General features: G+C 41.0%; 1 protein-coding gene across 1 annotated transcript in view; it reads right to left on the reverse strand.

Moving 5' to 3' along the window:
• The window catches only part of PCYT1B (phosphate cytidylyltransferase 1, choline, beta), a 131512-nt gene extending 127549 nt beyond the window's left edge, over nt 1–3963 (reverse strand). The window contains exon 1 of the mRNA XM_038587105.1: nt 3508–3963. Coding sequence (XP_038443033.1) covers nt 3508–3579 — 72 coding nt within the window. The 5' untranslated portion in view covers nt 3580–3963. The remainder of the gene's footprint in view (nt 1–3507) is intronic.
• Between the last annotated feature and the right edge of the window lie 14418 nt (nt 3964–18381).

The following is an 18381-nucleotide window of genomic DNA, read 5'->3' on the forward strand; positions in this document are numbered from 1 at the left end:
AGGAAGCCCTCCTCTCTCCATGAAGACTGGTAAAGGGCAAAGAAGAAATGAGAGACAGTTTTCATTTTGATCCATGAATTCTCTGTAGAAAATCGGAGTTTACTCCAATGAGTGACATCTTGAAAGAACTGTCAGGCAATCAACAGATATTTATCGAAGCCCTCCTCTGTTCCAGGCTCTATGAGGGGCCCACAGGAGCACTCCTTCCAGGGTATCCTGGGATGGAGTGGAAGAAGCAAGGGTTTTAGAATTAGATCTTGAGCTCATAAAATTTGAATTGTGGTAGTATTTTATGCTACTAATTTACTTAATGACCCAAAGGAAGAGAGGAAGAAGAGGAAGGTAAATCAGTAGTATAAAATGATTTTACACAGAATCTAGAAATAGCAAAAGTTTTGCCAGAAAGAACTAGGCTAACCATATTATTTCCTACCAGGGCACCTTAGGGGATCCTGTTTTAATGAATAAATAAAAATGATGTGTAATTATCATATCAATTGCTTGCATCTAAGTGAGTGCTTCTGGAGTTGTTTGATGGTGCTTAAAAATCTTTGGTCTCTGAAGTGTGTTTAACGTCTCCTTGACTCTTATCTATATTATTAATTTGCAGATCAAAGTTAACTTGGTGCTATGCAAATGAGACTTCCAGTGAATGAAATTTTACTGTAAAACATTAAATCCATATTACTTATAATAGAACTGCAATCTACTTTGAGGACATGTGTCAACATATTGAAAAGAGACCATATAACTTAAAGCAGTATTATCCCACAGAACTTTCTCCAATGATGTAATATTCTCTATCCATACTGTCTAGCGGTCCAAATAAGGTAGCCACTTGTAACATGTGGCTACTGAGTGCTTGAAATGTGGCTAGTACCACTGAGAAACTAAAATTTAAATTTTAGATTTTTTTTTTAATTTTTATTTATTTATGATAGTCACACAGAGAGAGAGAGAGGCAGAGACACAGGCAGAGGGAGAAGCAGGCTCCATGCACCAGGAGCCCGATGTGGGACTCAATCCCGGGTCCCCAGGATCGCGCCCTGGGCCAAAGGCAGGCGCTAAACCGCTGCGCCACCCAGGGATCCCTAAATTTTATTTAATTTTAACTGATAACAGTTTAAATTTAAACAGCCATATGTGGTTAGTGGCTACCTTATTTGACAGGGCAGGCTTAAAGAAAAAGGGACAATAAATCCCAAGACCCTGAATTCCAGCTATATTGTGCCCTTACTACCTTGGGCAATTTACTTAACTTCTGTGAGCTTCAATTTTTTTCAATTGAAAATAAGAATATAAATAATATCTACCTCACAGGATTTGGAGTAAGAGGAATTAAAATGTATGCAGGCATTCTCTGATTTCCAAATAAGTGCCAATCAGGTATCAAAGTTAAATATGTGGAAAATGAATAACCAGCTGGCTCATTTATTTATTTTAAAGATCTTATTTATTTATTCATGAGAGTGTGTACACAGAGAGAGAGAGGGAGGCAGAGACACAGGCAGAGAGAGAAGCAGGCTCCTTGTAGGAAGCCCGATGCGGGACTCGATCCCGGGACTCCAGGATCACACCCTGGGCCAAAGGCAGGCACTAAACCACTGAGCCACCCAGGGATCCCGTGGCTTGCTCATTTAAAAGAAGTTTGCATTCCTAGGGAGGTCATAAATATTAAATTCTTAATTATCCTCACTGTTCAGATAAAATATTTAATGACAATGATTATTACTATCAGCTGGTAAGCAGTATCAATAGCTTGGGAGTATCAGTGTATGGTGCGCAAAAGTGGTGGGAACCAGAAAGTTAAATTCATAGAAGTTGAGGTCACCTTGTGTCTGAAAAGTACACTGAGAACCAAAAGAGGTGATTAAAATGTCAAAGCAATCACTTCTTTGTTATTGTTACAATTAATATAATTCATCTTGATTGGCCAGGGAGGTTAAATAAATCCAGTCCATTTAATGGGGAGACACTAAGGGACAAATTAGCAGAAGAGGCAAGTAGTCAGGAACTTAAGCACTTTTATTGGACATAATCACGTGAAATAAGGTACGTAAAGTACTTACCACAAGGTATGCCACCTAAGGACTAAAAACTCCAGCCATTATTCCCTTCATTTTTCTATTTTATTTTTTTAGCCATTATTTCTTTTAAAAATTTTATTTTTAAGTGATCTCTACACCCAACATGGGGCTCGAACTCACAACTCTGAGATCAAGAGCTGTGTGCTCTACCGACTCAGCCAGCCAGGTGCCCCCAAATTGCAGCCATTATTATAGTAAGTGATGCTCTTGGGAGACCCATGAGATGAGAAGACTTTGGTTATTTTTCAATTCACAAAAGGTATGAGAGAACCGAGTGATTATTTGCCCAGATTTAATTCTACATGACGGGACATAGAAAGATCATCTCAACTTTCCATACCCATACAAGTCGAGAACTGAATCTCTTGATGCCATTTCAAATTTATTTTTGGAACAAGGCACGAAAGAGTGAATAAATGAATGACTAACATGCATCCTGATTCCCCCATATACTCAACAAAATGAGCTGGTAAAACTCATGAGTCCTCATCATATACATTTTTCCTAATCTGAGACAATAGTGAGACGAATGGGGAAGGGACCAGTTGGGGGAAATGGTCCACCAGTCATGATGCTCAAGTGCCTGGTGGCTGTGGGCCCAGACTACTTTGTGAGGCATGTGGTGCTTTAACCAAGCCATCCACAGGCACTCTGAGCGGCATGGGGAGGTTTTGAAAGAGGGATGCAACAGGAAAGAGCAGAGCTGATGTCCTGAGACCTGTGAAACCACTCTCAGGGGTGTGATGTGAAACCAGCTCTACTGTGAAGCAGGAACATTACGTCATTGCCTGGAAGCTTCCCCTGTCCCTAAACTCTCCTTCATATCATCTGAAATCTTACTATTTTATCCCACCACCTCAACTTTTTCTATCTATAACTCATTTGGTTAAACAAGGTTCCACAAAAATGCACATTCCCCTAGATGCCCCCTGCCCTCAAAATAAAAGACCATATAAGGTGGTCTCATTTCTGTGACAATTGCATTCCAAGAAATTCAGAAATGGGTGGCAGGATTCTGTGGCTTTTCTAATAGGAAAATTTCTCATTTTATAGGATAATGAACACTTTGTTAAAACATTTCTCTGATGCCCTCAGGCTCAACACAGCATCATTCTTTGCCTTGAACCACCTACATTTCCTCAGACTGATTTGACTTTTTTTTTTTTTTAAGAAAGAGAGAATCTGTTCCTGTCATCTAATTCTATCCAGGGAGCTTGCACACCCAGTAAGGGGATAAAGAAAAATGAGTCACATTTTTCTTTTTTATTACCTTAAGATGGAGAGGATACTATTTCCATTTTGAGTGCGACTACATTAATTAGTGCAAGTCCATTGCACTCACGGACACAGAGGACTTGACTTTTTGGACCTGCTCTGATATTCAAAGAGGCAAAAATCACCAAGAAAGCATGTACGTTACCTCGCGCCAGAGTTTGGGAGTGTGGCTGTCCCTGGTGGCCTCTTCCATGGTGCAGTCCTGATGGCCTACCATGTCTGCTCTTGATCTCCTTCCCTTGCTGTCTGGAGTCCTCTCTTCCCTTTGGAGTTCTTTCGAGTCACAGGGTGAAACTGTCCCTCTCTGGATGTACCGAAGCACTTGACCAAAGGTTAAGCTTGAAGATACGCTCAGAGGAGCTGGTCGTGTCCCAGTGATTGAATAGGCAGAGATCCAAGGTGCTGGGTGTCCTTGCTTTATTCCCCCCCAGCCTCCTCTTGTCCCCTCTGGGCGGTTGTTCCCTGATAATTGCTGTGCTCTGGACTGGCGCTATGATGGCCTGTGGCGCGGGGACAGGCAGGTTGTGGTGAAAGCCGCACTCGTGAAAAAGGCCATTGTTAATCCACCCTGTCCCTCGCTGGAGCTATGGCAACAAATTCCGTTGGTGAATTAACTATGTCATTGTGTGCCGGCTCAACTGATTATGCTCCTGGAATGACAAACATTTTCTCGCTCTCTCTCTCTCTTTTTTTTTTTTCAAGATAAAAAGTAGTCGAGACCTTGAAGTGTTAATACCCAACTCAGCACTTTCTTGAAAGAGGAGAATAGAGATGGAGAAAAGAAATCTCTCCGAGGTACTTTGATTCGAACCAACATTTGCTCTTCCAAGGATCTATTCTAAGTGCCACTGATAAATGAACTTGTGCGTTTTAATAATGAAGGATCTTCACAGTTTGTGTTAAGGTAGCTTCCCCTTCAAATAACACCGTGTGTTAAAAGGACGCCTTAAATATGCATGTGCTGGGGCCTTTCTGAGAAAAAGATTCTTTTTCAGTCTGGCTGCAGCTGAGTGCTGCTGTTACTGTATCACACCTCGGTTCAGAATGAAGATTGCTGTCCGTCTAAATTCACCTTAGCCTGAAAATGAACAAGACAGGAAACAACAAATGTTGGAGAGGATGTGGAGAAAGGGGAACTCTCCTCCAATGTTGGTGGGAATGTGAACTGGTGCAGCCCCTCTGGAAAACTGTGTGGAGGTTCCTCAAAGAGTTAAAAATAGACCTGCCCTACGACCCAGCAATTGCACTGCTGGGGATTTACCCCAAAGATACAGATGCAATGAAACGCCGGGACACCTGCACCCTGATGTTTCTAGCAGCAATGTCCACAATAGCCAAACTGTGGAAGGAGCCTCGGTGTCCATAGAAAGATGAGTGGATAAAGAAGATGTGGTCTCTGTATACAATGGAATATTCCTCAGCCATTAGGAATGACGAATACCCACCATTTGCTTCGACGTGGATGGAACTGGAGGGTATTATGCTGAGTGAAGTGAGTCAGTCGGAGAAGGACAAACATTATATGGTCTCATTCATTTGGGGAATATAAAAAATAGTGAAAGGGAATAAAGGGGAAAGGAGAGAAAATGAGTGGGAAATATCAGAGAGGGAGACAGAACATGAGAGACTCCTAACTCTAGGAAACGAACTAGGGGTAGTGGAAGGGGAGGTGGGCGGAGGATGAGGGTGACTGGGTGATGGGCACTGAGGGGGGCACTTGATGGGATGAGCACTGGGTGTTATGCTATATGTTGGCAAATCAAACTCCAATAAAAAATAATAAATAAATAAATAAATAAATAAATAAATAAATAAATAAATTCATCTTAGCCACGTAAAGATTTTCCCTGTTCCGTGCTAGTGAGAAGACTCAGCCTCTCGCTCACATATTCCAGTCTCCAGGATGATAAAACCTGCTCTGGGCAGCCCTGGTGGCTGAGCGGTTTAGCACCGCCTTCAGCCCAGGGTGGGATCCTGGAGACCCGGGATCGAGTCCCATGTCAGGCTCCCTGCCTGGAGCCTGCTTCTCCCTCTGCCTGTGTCTCTGCCTCTCTATGTCTCTCATGCATAAATAAATAAAATCTTTATAAAAAAAAAAACCCTGCTCTGATCAGTCAAAGGAGCCTTCCAACCTTTGCATCCCTCCATCCACACTTTCTCTGGGCTGGTGCCAGGCTGGTTGCTTGGAACGGCTCTGTCAGGGAACCTGCTGCTACTTTGCGCAGCATGGTGGTGTGTAGTGTGCTGACTTGGCACACTGGAATCACATTTCTGAGGATCCCCCTTCCCTTATGGCTCTGGGTTAGAGTTGGCCAAAAGAGGAATCGGCACAAAATGTGGAAGGTGAGTGTGAAGTAGCAGTCATTACGTTCCATAGGTTGCCTTTGGCTAGACTTGGTGACAGGAGATCCCAGCTTACACTGACTTCCCTTTGCTCTGTGTCCAGATCTTCTTCCCAGCTGCTGACCCTGTTAACCAACAGCAGCCAGGAGCCCACCATCAGACATTTCTTAAGCCCCATGGAGGTAGGACCAGCTTCCCTCAGCTTCTGAGGGGTGTCCTTCTACACTTTGGCAGGTGGAAGTGTTGGGCTTCTGACTGCCAGGTGAGTAACTTCTCCAACCATCCAGCTCCCCTGCTGACCTCCACTAACCCCCCCCCCCCCCCCCCCCGCCACAAGGGTCCAGGTCTATTTCCTACGATAAATCCCTTCCTCCACAGCTCACAGTGGCTGTGCTTCTCCAACTAAAGAAACTAGGGCCAATACACTTATTTTTCCCAACAATATGAAGACTGTAGGAGAGAATCTTCAGCATGAGGGGAGTTTAGAGAGCAACAGGGAGAAAATCCCATGGAACTTGCATCTAGAAGTGACTGAGGAATCCAGGGAAATAGATGTTATATTTATGTCAGATCTCTCCCCCTGGTCCCTGTAGCCCTCAACCTGCAAAAAATCTTTTCCCATCAAGCATGTTTTCAAATACCCTTTCCTTCTTCATTCCTATGGTTTCCTCTCATTCTTTTTCTTCTTCCCCAAAGATCATCCTCCCTCTCCCTGCCAAGAGGCTGAAATTGCCTATCAGAGGTAAACCATGATCCACGGGTGGGTTCCAGGGAGTCAACTAAAGGAGAAAAAGAACAGTGCAAGTCTTGGGCACACTGTTTCTCCCAGAAGGATCCATTGGACTCACTGACATGATGGCCGAACCGACAGCACACACAGATGGACTCAAACAGAACATTTCTCCGAAACTAATGTGAAGCCTGGCTTAACTATCAGGAAAACATCATCCACCTCTATCTGCTCTAGTTTGCTTTTCTCAGTAATGGAAAAATCACTCTTGTGTCATCAAGGCCCAACAGTTCACAAGAGAGGCTTGTTTTGAAATTGCCTCTTGTTGTCATCTCTTAGAATAACAGTGCATTTGATTATATTTCTGAGCTTCTTGTCACACATCCAAAAGAAGAATCACTGCCAATCTATTTCCTCAACTAATTCCTGCTTGAAGTAGGCAATTATTTGTCACAAGCATTAGCAAGTTGAGAGAATAGGTTTTGGGTAATTCTGACTCTAAAGCAAATACAATGGAGATAGGCCACCAACACAACAACATACTGTATTCTTATCACGGATACAGTCAGGTCATTAAATTAAGCCACCACTTACCCTTGGATTATGAAAATGTCTATTATCTGAACACTTACTGGTGGCTTTCTGGGGTCTTCTCTGCTTTGGAGAGTCTCGTAAGCTAAAATGTTCTCAGGGGATCCCTATGAACAATCCCCTGTGGTCTATACAAGGGGCACTCTAGAGCCCTGAGAGTTGTGTCAGTGGATAGAACCTAGTTGCCTAGGACCACAGATGTGGAAATGGGTGGGCAGCAGATCCCAGCTATTGTATGTCCCCATTCAATTGTCCCTACCCTGCTTCCAGGGCTTGTGTGGCTTGTGTGGCCTCCTGGGAGTAACCTCTCCACAGAATTGCATATCCCTAGGCATGAGGGATGATGGAGCTTTTAGCAGGAAAATGTGAACAGAATCTGGATGTCTGGGCTGGCCCCACTCTGTGGTGTAGCACGGAAGACAGTCCTTGGCTCTGTTCCCCTCTCCCCTGACACATACACATGAACACATGGTCTGTTAGCATGATTTCAAACTTTAAAATATTTAGACAAACGGTGTAAGGGCCTCCATTTAGATTCTTGCCCTAACCCCACAAATGTTAGCAGCAGGCCTGGCTAGAGGTATTTTAAATCACTGTAGAAATTAATGGATTAATTAGCATTTTCTGGTTATTTTAATTATAGTTAATTACAGGTAGTTTGTCATCAAAAGTCTAATCATCTCTGAATGTATGAACAATATGATTTTCTAAATCTAAGTGGCTCAAGGCTAGATTCTGGACTGAGATGAAATAATTTGCTCCAACTGTAGCACAGTCCTTGGTATATGGTAGTTGCTTTGAAAATGACTGTTAATGAATAAATGAATCCCTGAAGCATTTTGTTAACTACCTCTCATATTTTTGCCCTGTGTATGCTGGATAACTGGCTTAGAAATTCTTTGACTAATGGATTCACCCAAGGCTGTTTTGGGGGTCTTAGTCCAGAGATGAAGCCAGGGAACAGACGAGGAGATGGCAGCCTCATTGGTCCTGGAGGAAAGTGACTACCTGTGACTACCTGCTTTTTTGCTTTTCCCGAGCCCCTGGAATTAGCCAGCAACAGTTCCGAAGAAGGAATACAAAGTTTGGACTTTGCTCTTCCAAGCGATGGACTAAAAACATACTCCACTCACATGATGTCAAGACATGTCCAAGTTCAAGTGTACAATTTAGGTATTTTGCATATTCCATTAGAATTACTGAACACAGACTTTGTATCGAGCCCTCAACAAGCAGGTGAAAACCGGAAGACAAAAATCTTTAGGAAAAAAAAAAAAAAAAAAGGACACCTGGGTGGCTCAGCGGTTGAGCATCTGCCTATGGCCCAGGGCGTGATCCTGGAGTCCCCGGATCTAGTACCACGTCGGACTCCCTGCATGGAGCCTGCTTCTCCCTCTGCCTGTGTCTCACCTTTCTTTCTGTGTCTCTCATGAATAAATAAATAAATAAAACCTTAAAAAAAATGAAGGCAATTATAGCAGTACCTGCCTTCGTGGAATTACAAATCAGTATATGAGTTGCTATTAAATTGAATATTTCCCTGACATAAATCATTTATTTTACCACCCCCAGCTCATCATTCCCTATTCCTCCACCTTGCTTTGATTTACTTCTTAAGGGACAGATTATGGGTACCGGTTTACTATCTGTCTCTCCCAGGAGAATGAAAGGGCAGGGACTTTGCCTCAATGCTGATAATCCCCAGTGACTAGAAGAGTGTCTGGCACATATAAGTGCTCAGTAAACATTCTGTTGATGAACAAATTAATTTGGCATCAAAACTGCACCATTTTTTTTCTTGTTCAATTTGACTTTGAGTGGGTAGGAGAATAGTACAAAGAAAAGCAATCTGGTTTGACAGTGCGAGGTGCTCCTAAAAGGACTGGAGGCAAATAATGCTAAGGATGGAGTTCAGATCTGGAGAACAGCTGGCGTCAAAGAAAAATAAATGCACTGTGAAACTGTAGGAAGCAAGGGCCTTTGGAATTTATTAGCTTTTTTTTTTGACACACAGTAGTTTTAGTTTGCAGTAACTTGCTGAAACAATGAAGCTCCAGGCAAAGAAGTATGTCTGTTGATCCACTAGGCCATGAATAAAACTTCTCTAAGGTGTTTAGAGTGATAAGCCAAGTAACTCAGAGATGGTTTTGTTTCCCTCACCTCATCACAACTATTTTCATGGATTTCTGGGGGTTTGCAGACATTTTTCTCTCTCACAGAAAAACTGACTTTCTGCCTGGTGTAAGAATGACTTGAAGAGAAAGTGAATATGACATATTGTGTAATTGCTTCTATACTTTTCCCATGGCTTTTTGCTGTTTGCCAGCAAAATGACGCAGAATGTCTGTGCTTGACCAAGGGAATCTGGCTCATTGTATCTTTTTCCTTTTCCCTCTTCCATTCTCTCACCTACCAGGGGCAAAAGGAGTCTTCACCTTCAACTGTGGATCTTTTTTCCCCCAAAGATTGATTGATTGATTGATTGATTGACTTGAGAGAAAGAAAGGAGCAGAGGGAGAGAGAGAATCCTCAGGCAGACTCCCTTTTGAGCAGGGAGCCCAGTACAAGGCTCGATCCCAGGACCCTGAGATCATGACCTGAGCTGAAATCAAGAACCACTCCAGCACCCCTCAACTGTGGATATTTATGAGGTTCTTTTGTGGAAAGGGCCACAGGTTAAAGGATTTCTAAGAACTTCTGCACCTCGAAGTATCAATTGGTGTATCAACTGTATCAATTGGTGATTATAAGGAAAATACACTTAGATGTCTTGTGAATATCTATGGAGAAAGAGAATAACATAACATTTCCAAACTTTTTTTTTTTTGGTTTTTAACATTTCCATTTTTTTTCAAACTTTTGATTTAAGAAAATGAACTCAAATATCTTGAAATGTATCTAGGTAGCTAAGAAACTTTGGGCCAGAGCCTTGGAATCAAAATCAAAATGCCATGGGATGCCTGGGTGGCTCAGTGGTTGAGTGCCTGCCTTTGGCTCAGGGTGTGATCCTGGAGTCCCGGGCTCCCTACATGGAGTCTGCTTCTCTCTCTGCCTATGTCTCTACCTCTCTCTGTGTGTCTCTCATGAACAAATGAATAAAATCTTTTAAAAAAATTAAGATGCCAATTTAGAAATGACTTGGCTTCTCTCTACACTGGCTCCAAAGGAAAACAAAAAGTTGGGTGGCTCAGTAGCAGCATGCCAAACTCCTCTCTGCATAAAAGATGGTTCAGCAGAAATGCCCAAGAAAGAAAATTCTGTTTCCACAGTCATATCATCTGCCCTAGTTGAGTGGAGGGAAAAATGGTCATCTGTTTTTGGTTGGCATTAAAATCTTATATGGCAGCAAACAATTAAAAGTTGAAATTGAAAAAATAATACCAACTTTAAACAGCATCAAAACCTTGAAATACTTAAAGCTAAATATAACAAAACATGTGGAAGTTATGTGTACTGAAAACTAGAAAAGACTGCTGAGGAAAATTAAAGAAAACCTACAAAAAGGGAGAAATGCACCATGTCCATGGATTGGAAGACTCAAAGTTGCCAAAATATCTATTTTTTCCAAATTAATCTATATATTCAGTATAATCCCAGTCAAATCCCAGCAAGCATTCTGGTAGAAATTGACTCCATGATTCTAAAAATTATATAAACATTTAGAAAGACCTATATCAGCTAAAATAATTCTGAAAAAAAAGAACATTGTTGGAGAACCCAGACACCCTGATTTTAAGACTGACTATAAGAGGAGCTTGGGTGTCTCAGTCAGTTAAGCATCTAATTCTTGATTTTGGCTCAGGTCATGATCTCAAGATCCTGAGATCGAGCCCTGTCTCATGCTCCATGCTCAGTGCAGAGTCTGCTTGTCCCTCTCCCTTCCTCTACTTGCTCTTGCACTCTCTCTCTCTCAAATAAATAAAATCTTTTTAAAAAGACTGACTATAAAGCTACAGTAGTCAAGACAGTGTGGTATTGCCATTCATACAGACACATAGATGGAATAAAATAGAAAATCCAGAAAGAGACCCACGTATGTGTGTTCAATTGATTTTTGATAAAGTGCCAAGATAATTGAATGGTTAAAAAATTGCCTTTAGGGGTACCTGGCTGGCTCAGTTAGTAGAGCAGGCAGCTCTTGATCTTGAGATCATGAGTTTCAGCCCCACATTGGGTGCAGAGATTACTTTAAGATTTTATTTATTTGAGAGAGAGAGAGAGAGAGAGAGAGAGAGAGAGAGAGAGAGTAGGGGGAGGGGCAGATAGAGAGAGAGATAGAAAACACCAAGCAGACTCAGCACTGGGCATGGAGCCTGACATAGGGCTTGATCTCACAACCTTAAGATCATGACCTGAGCTGAAACCAAGAGTCGGAGGCTAAACCCAGTGAGCTACCCAGACACCACTCATGTAGAGATTATTTTAAAACAAACAAACAGGGCAGCCCTGGTGGTGCAGCGGTTTGGCGCCGCCTGCAGCCTGGGGTGTGATCCTGGAGACCTGGAATCGAGTCCCATGTCGGGCTCCTTGCGTGGAGCCTGCTTCTCCCTCTGCCTGTGTCTCTGCTTCTCTCTCTGTGTGTCTATGAGTGAATAAATAAAATCTTAAAAACAGACAAACATGCTGTTCATAACAGCATTATTTGTAATAGCCAAAAGCTGGAAGCAATCCAAATGTCCACCACTAGATGAATGGATAAACAAAATGTGATATATATATGTGTATATAAATATATATATGGAATATTATTTAGCTTTGAAAAGGAAGGGCATTTTGACACGTGCTATAACATGGATGAACCTCGAGGACATTGTGCTAAGTGAAATAAGTCAGCCATGCACAAAAAATTACTGGATGATTCCACTTCTATGAGGTATTTAGAGCAAAGTTGTAGAGACAGGAAGTAGAATGGTGGTTGTCAATGGCTGGGGGGGAGAGAGGAATGAGGAATTATTGTTTAATGGGTACAGAATTTCAGTTTGTGATGATGAAAAATTCTGGAGATTGGTTGCACAACAACGTGAATGTACTTAGCACTACTCAATCATACACTTAAAAATGGTTAAGATGATTACTTTTACATTATGTGTATTGTAGCACGATTCAAAATTAAAGTGATTCTAGAACAACTGGATTTCCACGAGGAACAATGAACCTTGATTCTTTTCACACATTATATATAAAAATTAACATGAAATGGATCATAGACCTGAAAAATATAAAATGTAAAAGCCATAAGATTTCTAGATAAAACGTAGGAGAAAAATCTATGACTTCGGGTTAGGCAAACATTTATTAGGACACAAAAAGCATGAACCATAAAGGAAAAAAGGAAATACATTTAATTACATCAAGGATTAAAGTTTGGGGGCACCTGGGTGGCTCATTGGTTAAGTTTCTGCCTTGGGCTCAGGTCATGGGATCAAGCCCTGCATTAGGCTCCCTGCTCAGCAGGGAGTCTGCTTCTCCCTCTCCCCCTACCACTCCCTCCCCATGCTCTCTCTCTCACTCTCTGTGTCAAATAAATAAATAAATAAAATCTTTTTTAAAAATTAAAATTTTGGTTTTCAAAAGACACGGGTAAGAAAATGAAAAGGTAAGCCACAGATTGGGAGAAGGTATTTGCAAAACACATTTCATAAAGGACTTTTATTTAAGATGTATAAAAAGTCTTATAATTTAATGATTGAATAAATAACTAAATTTTTAAAAAATGGGCAAAGAAAAGGCACCTGGTTGGCTCTGTCAGTGGAGCATCCAACTCTTAATCCCAGGATTGTGAGTTCGAGCCCCACATTGGATATGGATCCTACTTAAAAAAAATTGTAGGGGTACCTGGGTGGCTTAGTCAGTTACACTTCTGCCTTTGGCTCAGATCGTGATCTCAGGGTCCTGGGATTGAGAGTGTCCTGGGATAGAGCTCAGTGTCCTGCTCCCTGTTCAGTGGGGAGCTTGCTTCACCCTCTCCCTCTGCTGCTCCCCCTGCTGGTGTGCTCTCTCACATATTCTCTCTCTCTCTCTGTGTCAAATAAATAAAATATTAAAAAATAAATTTTAAAAAAGAAAAAAATATGGATAAACTGAAAATCAATCACTTTTCTTAGACCCATCAGAGAATTGAGATAAGAGGGAGAATTACCATCCCCAAACCTAGAGAGCTAGGCACGTACAGAAATCTGATAGCAGACACCTGCTCACCTGGAATAGAAGCTTTAGGAACCATAGTCTGGTGGGAATACTTAAATGGTAATTGTAATAAATTGTTGGAGACTGAGTAAGGACTGCCATGAAATTAAGGAATTCCTGGGGCTGCAATCACAGAGAGGACCCCACACTCCTGTGGGCTTTTTGTCCAGGAACCCATCCAGATTCCCACCTGGAGGATCTGAGAAATATTCCCTGGACACCCTGGCAGAAGAAGAGAAAGCATAACCACCAGGAAAGCCTCCCAGAATGCTATCATAAAGGCCTACTCTACAGGGGGCAAGACTTCATTAGAGGGCAATGCTGCAATTTATTCCTGGTTAGATCAGGGAACTTCAGGCTTCTCCAGCCTTCCTGTCCCACCCAAGGAGAAACCACAACATATTCAATATGGAATGAGACCTCAAGGAAATAAATTGGAAGTGCCGCAGTAAGGGAAAGAAGCAGGAGGACAATGTGAAAATACCAGTGGGAGGAGAAAGAGAAAATAGGGCAGAAGAAATATTTGAATAACCGCCAAGAACGTTCCAAAGAATGTGTCATTAATACGACAGACACAAAACTACAGACCCAGTAAGTAAGCTCAGAAAACACCAACCAAGATAAATACTGTAACAAACAAGCAGCAACAATAAAAACCCAAACCTAGAGATATCTTATTCAAACTGGAAAAAAAACTATTGGAAAAAAAAACTGCTAAAAAAAAAAACAACAACAAAGGACAAGGTGAAAATCTTGAAGGAAATCAAGAGTCAGATGCTTAACCAACTGAGCCTCTCAGGTGACCTACATAATTACCGTTTTTGAGAGTTTATTCTTCTGTAGGAAACTAAATGCTATTTACTATGCATTCACATTTTTAAATTTTATTTTTTAAAGATTTTATTTATGAGAGAAAGAGCTGGGGGAGAGAACAGGGGGAGGATCAGAGAGGAGAGGGACAGGAACAGGAAGACTCTGCTAAGCATGGAGCCCAATAGGGGGCTTGATCTCAGGACTCTGAGATCATTATGTGAGCTGAACCCAAGAGTTGGGTTCAGACACTCAACTGACTGATCCAGCCAGGTGTCCTGAATTCAGATTTTTAAAAGTAAGCTCATGGGACGCCTGGGTGGCTCAAAGGTTAAGCATCTGCCTTTGGCCCAGGGCCTGATCCTGGAGTCCTGGGATCAAGTCCTGTGTAAGGCTCCCTGCATGGAGCCTGCTTCTCTCTCTGCCTATGTCTCTGCCTCTGCCTGTGTGTCTCTCATGAATAAATAAATAAAATCTTTAAAAAGTAAGCTCAACACCCAATGTAGGGCTTGAACTCATGACCCTGAGATCAAGAGTCACATGCTCTACTGACTGAGCCAGCCAGGTACCTCTTTATTTTAAAATTCAGCTTGGAAATAACTTCACATTATATGAATAGTCTTAAAAAAATAAAGCTGCTGAAGCACACATTCAAAAGCAGAGAAATTAAAGACATTCGCAGACAAATAGACTGAGACAATTCATTACCATCAATTCATTTCCTTCAAGAAATGTTAAAAGAAGTTCTTTAGGTAGAAGGAAAATAAAGGTCAGAAACTGAGATCTACATAAGTAAAGAAGAGCATCAGAGAAAGAATAAATGAAGATAGAATAAAATTGTATGTATGTATGTATGTATGTAGGTTTATGCCCAGTGCGGAGCCCAAGACAGGGCTTGAACTCATGACCCTGAGATTAAGATGTGAGCTGAGATGAAGAGTCAGATGCTTAACTAAGTCCCCCAGGTGCCCTGGTAAAATAGAATTTTTAAGTTTTCTTTTTCTTAATTGATTTAAAAGATAACTAAAGCAAAGCAGAAACAAAATCTTGGGTGATTGGAGTGTATGGATAAGACATGGATGACAACAATGTCACAAGGGACAGGAGGGAGAATTTGGGCATATCAATTATAAGGTATATGCACCACATACGAAGCAGTACAATGTAATTTGGAGGTGGACTTCGAGTAATTTTAAATGCATACTGTAAACCCTAGGGCAGCCACTAACAAAGTTTAAAGGAAAAAGGAAGTATAAGTATTCTGCAAAGGGAAGAGATCAAACGGAATCATATAAAATGCTTCATTAAAACCAGAGAAATGGAAAAAGAAACAGGGAACAAAGAACAAATGCAGTGAGTGACGAGAAAACAGTTACAAATGGCCAATAAGCACATAAAAAGATACTCAGCATCATTAGTCATCAAGGAAATACAAGTTAGAACTCACAATGAGATACTAATATATAACCAGCAGAAAGAAAATGAAAATGAAAACTGATAGTACTGCTGAATCTCTCCTACATTGCTGGCAGGAATGTAAAATAGCCCAGCCACTTTGGAAAACAGTTTGGCAGTTTATTTTAAAGTTAAACATACACTTACCATATGACTCAGCAATCCCACGCCTAAGTATTTACCCAAGAGAAATGAAACATGTCCATATAAAGACCTGTACACAAAATTATAGAAATGGACCACAGATTAGTGGTTGCTGGTTGTTAAGGGTGGGGTGGGGGTAGGGGTTGAGCAGGAGGCGAGCAGGTGTGTCTATATAAGGGCAACATAAGGGATATTAGAATGGAAATGTCTTGTATCTTGACTGTATCAATGTCAGTGTCCTGGTTGTGATATGATACTACTGGGTAAAGGATATACGGATTTTTTCTGTATTATTTCTCTTAACTGCATGTGAATTTATAATTATCTCAAAATTTAAAGTTTAGTTTTAAAAATATAAGGCGAGCACCTGGCTGGCTCAGTCGATAGAGCATGTAGCTCTTGATTCAGGGTTGTGAGTTCAAGCCCCATGTTGGGAGTAAAGGTTACCTAAAACAAAAAACAAACAAACAAAAAAAAACAAAAAAAACAGGGATGCCTGGGTGGCTCAGTGGTTGAGCATCTGCCTTTGGCTCAAGGTGTGATCCCAGGGTTCTGGGGTCGAGTCCTACCTTGGGCTCCCTGCAGGGAGCCTGCTTCTCCCTCTATGTCTCTGCCTCTCTCTGTGTGTCTCTCATGAATAAATAAATAAAATCTTTAAAAATAAATAAAAATTAAAAAACATGTAAATATTGACAGGAATTTTTAGAAACATGCCCATTGGACTAAAGAGATATAATGTACTAAGTCATCAAATGTAGCTAACCATTAAGTATTTATTATGCCAATGGAAAGAAATAAAAGATCAATCAAGACATGATCTTTGTTTTTGATCCAAAGATAACATATACAGCTCCAGAAAGCATCAGATTTGTACACACGTACATAACTTTCAGTGGACTTACCTTGCTAATAATGTCTGATCTAGGGGACATGCCTCTCCCTTACTTTTGAACACCTTTCATTTCCAGGATGATCTTTTATTTTTTTTAAGTTTTTTAAAAATATTTTTATTTATTTACTTATTTGAGGGGGCAGAAAGAGAGAGCATGAGGGAGCAGTGCGCAGGGGAAGGAGAAGCAGAGGGAGACAGACAAGCAGACTCTGCACTAAGCATGGAGCCCAACATGAGGCTCAATCTCACAACCCTGAGATCATGACCTGAGTTCAAATCAAGTTTAACCGACTGAGCCACCCAGGGGCCCCCTGGATGATCTTTTTAAAGCAGATGATTATAAAAAAAACTCTTGATTGTGCCTGAACTATCAACAACTGTTTCGGCAAGTCTGTCTTTCTGGCAGAAATTATTCAATAAGTAGTTAAGGACAAAGAGAACTGAAATCCAAGTTCTCATTACTATGAAAGGAACACACAGAGTAATACAATGAGGCAAGTTACTGCTTGAACTAAAATGATTCTCCGTCCCCTAAGCCTAAACCAAGGACTTGCAGTCAGACTATGATTTCTATCAGTACAGAAGCTTAACAAGAGGAGGGATTTCACATTATTTCTAATAAAGCTAGTTCTGGGCTTGCATGAGTCTTTTAGCTAAATCAGACATCATTCCATTCAAAGGAAGCCACCATCTAAATACCATAAGATACTAAACAGTAAAAGTCTTTAGAACAGGTAGGAAATGAGCCCTGCTTCCTCATGGAAAGAGGTATGCCCAACTGTTTATGTCAACATTAACCATCCTTCTGATGACTAAAAGGTTTAGCAGTGCCTTCTTAGACCACTTGTTCACAACTTTGGCTGCACATTGGAATCCCATCTTTAGAAATTCTGATTTAATAGGTTTGGGAGGCTACTGGGCATTGGACTTTGAAAAACTGCTCAGATGCTTCTAACTACCAGCAAAAGAACCATGCTCTAAATTTTATACCACACTGGCCATACATAAATTAAGAAGCCCTCATGCTACCATCCTTTCCTAAAATTTGCTATTGACCAATTATATGATGAGTGTCCTAACTCTCAATTCTTTCTTAAATTTGCCCCAACACCTTTAATAATTCCCAGATTAAATCTGGTTTTCTGTTGCCAAGTGTTATTTCATGCTGCTGACTTAGAAGGTCCTGAAGCATTAGTACAGCTATTTGTCTTTGGGGGCAGGTTTTATTCACAATGACATTGCATATTTATGCTGTGAGCCAGGGCTCAGTTATCACAAAAGATTTACCCATTGGTCAATAATTCATGTGGACTCACTTGAGGACATTCCTCCCTACTGGGGTGGGAAGAAGAGGATTGTATGGTAGTAGGTTTGAGGAAAGGGTTCAGATGCAGTGATGTTGATGTCTAGAAGTAATTCTACATAGAACAGTACTCAAACATGGCTAATTCTCCTTCCAAGTTTTTGGTTTAATTAGTGCTGTCTAGTTGAGATATACATGTAGATATCTCTGTTTTTATTGTTTGATAATTAATTAATTAATTATTTTTCATGGCCTTCTTAAGAAAATAGATTTTTCTCTCTGGAAGTCACCAGAGTGGCAGGGATTAGAAATCAAAGCATTCAAGGACAAAGCTTCTAGACTCAGTGTTTCTCACTCTATTCCCCAGGATTAAACCTCACAGGGTATAATGGGTTGGCTGGGATGGGGCGGAGGGGAGGGCATATCTACATAGATGGCACATATCTAAATTGCTGTTGTTTTTTCTGGAATCTCGCAGTATTTATTCGTTAAAAAATTAAAATGCAAGTGGGGAGAGAAGAGAATTGAACATTTTTATTCATTAATTCCTTTCAAGGTTATGTCC

The sequence above is a fragment of the Canis lupus genome, chromosome X (genome assembly GCF_011100685.1).
Source record: "Canis lupus familiaris isolate Mischka breed German Shepherd chromosome X, alternate assembly UU_Cfam_GSD_1.0, whole genome shotgun sequence".
NCBI classification, from domain to species: Eukaryota; Metazoa; Chordata; class Mammalia; order Carnivora; family Canidae; genus Canis; species Canis lupus.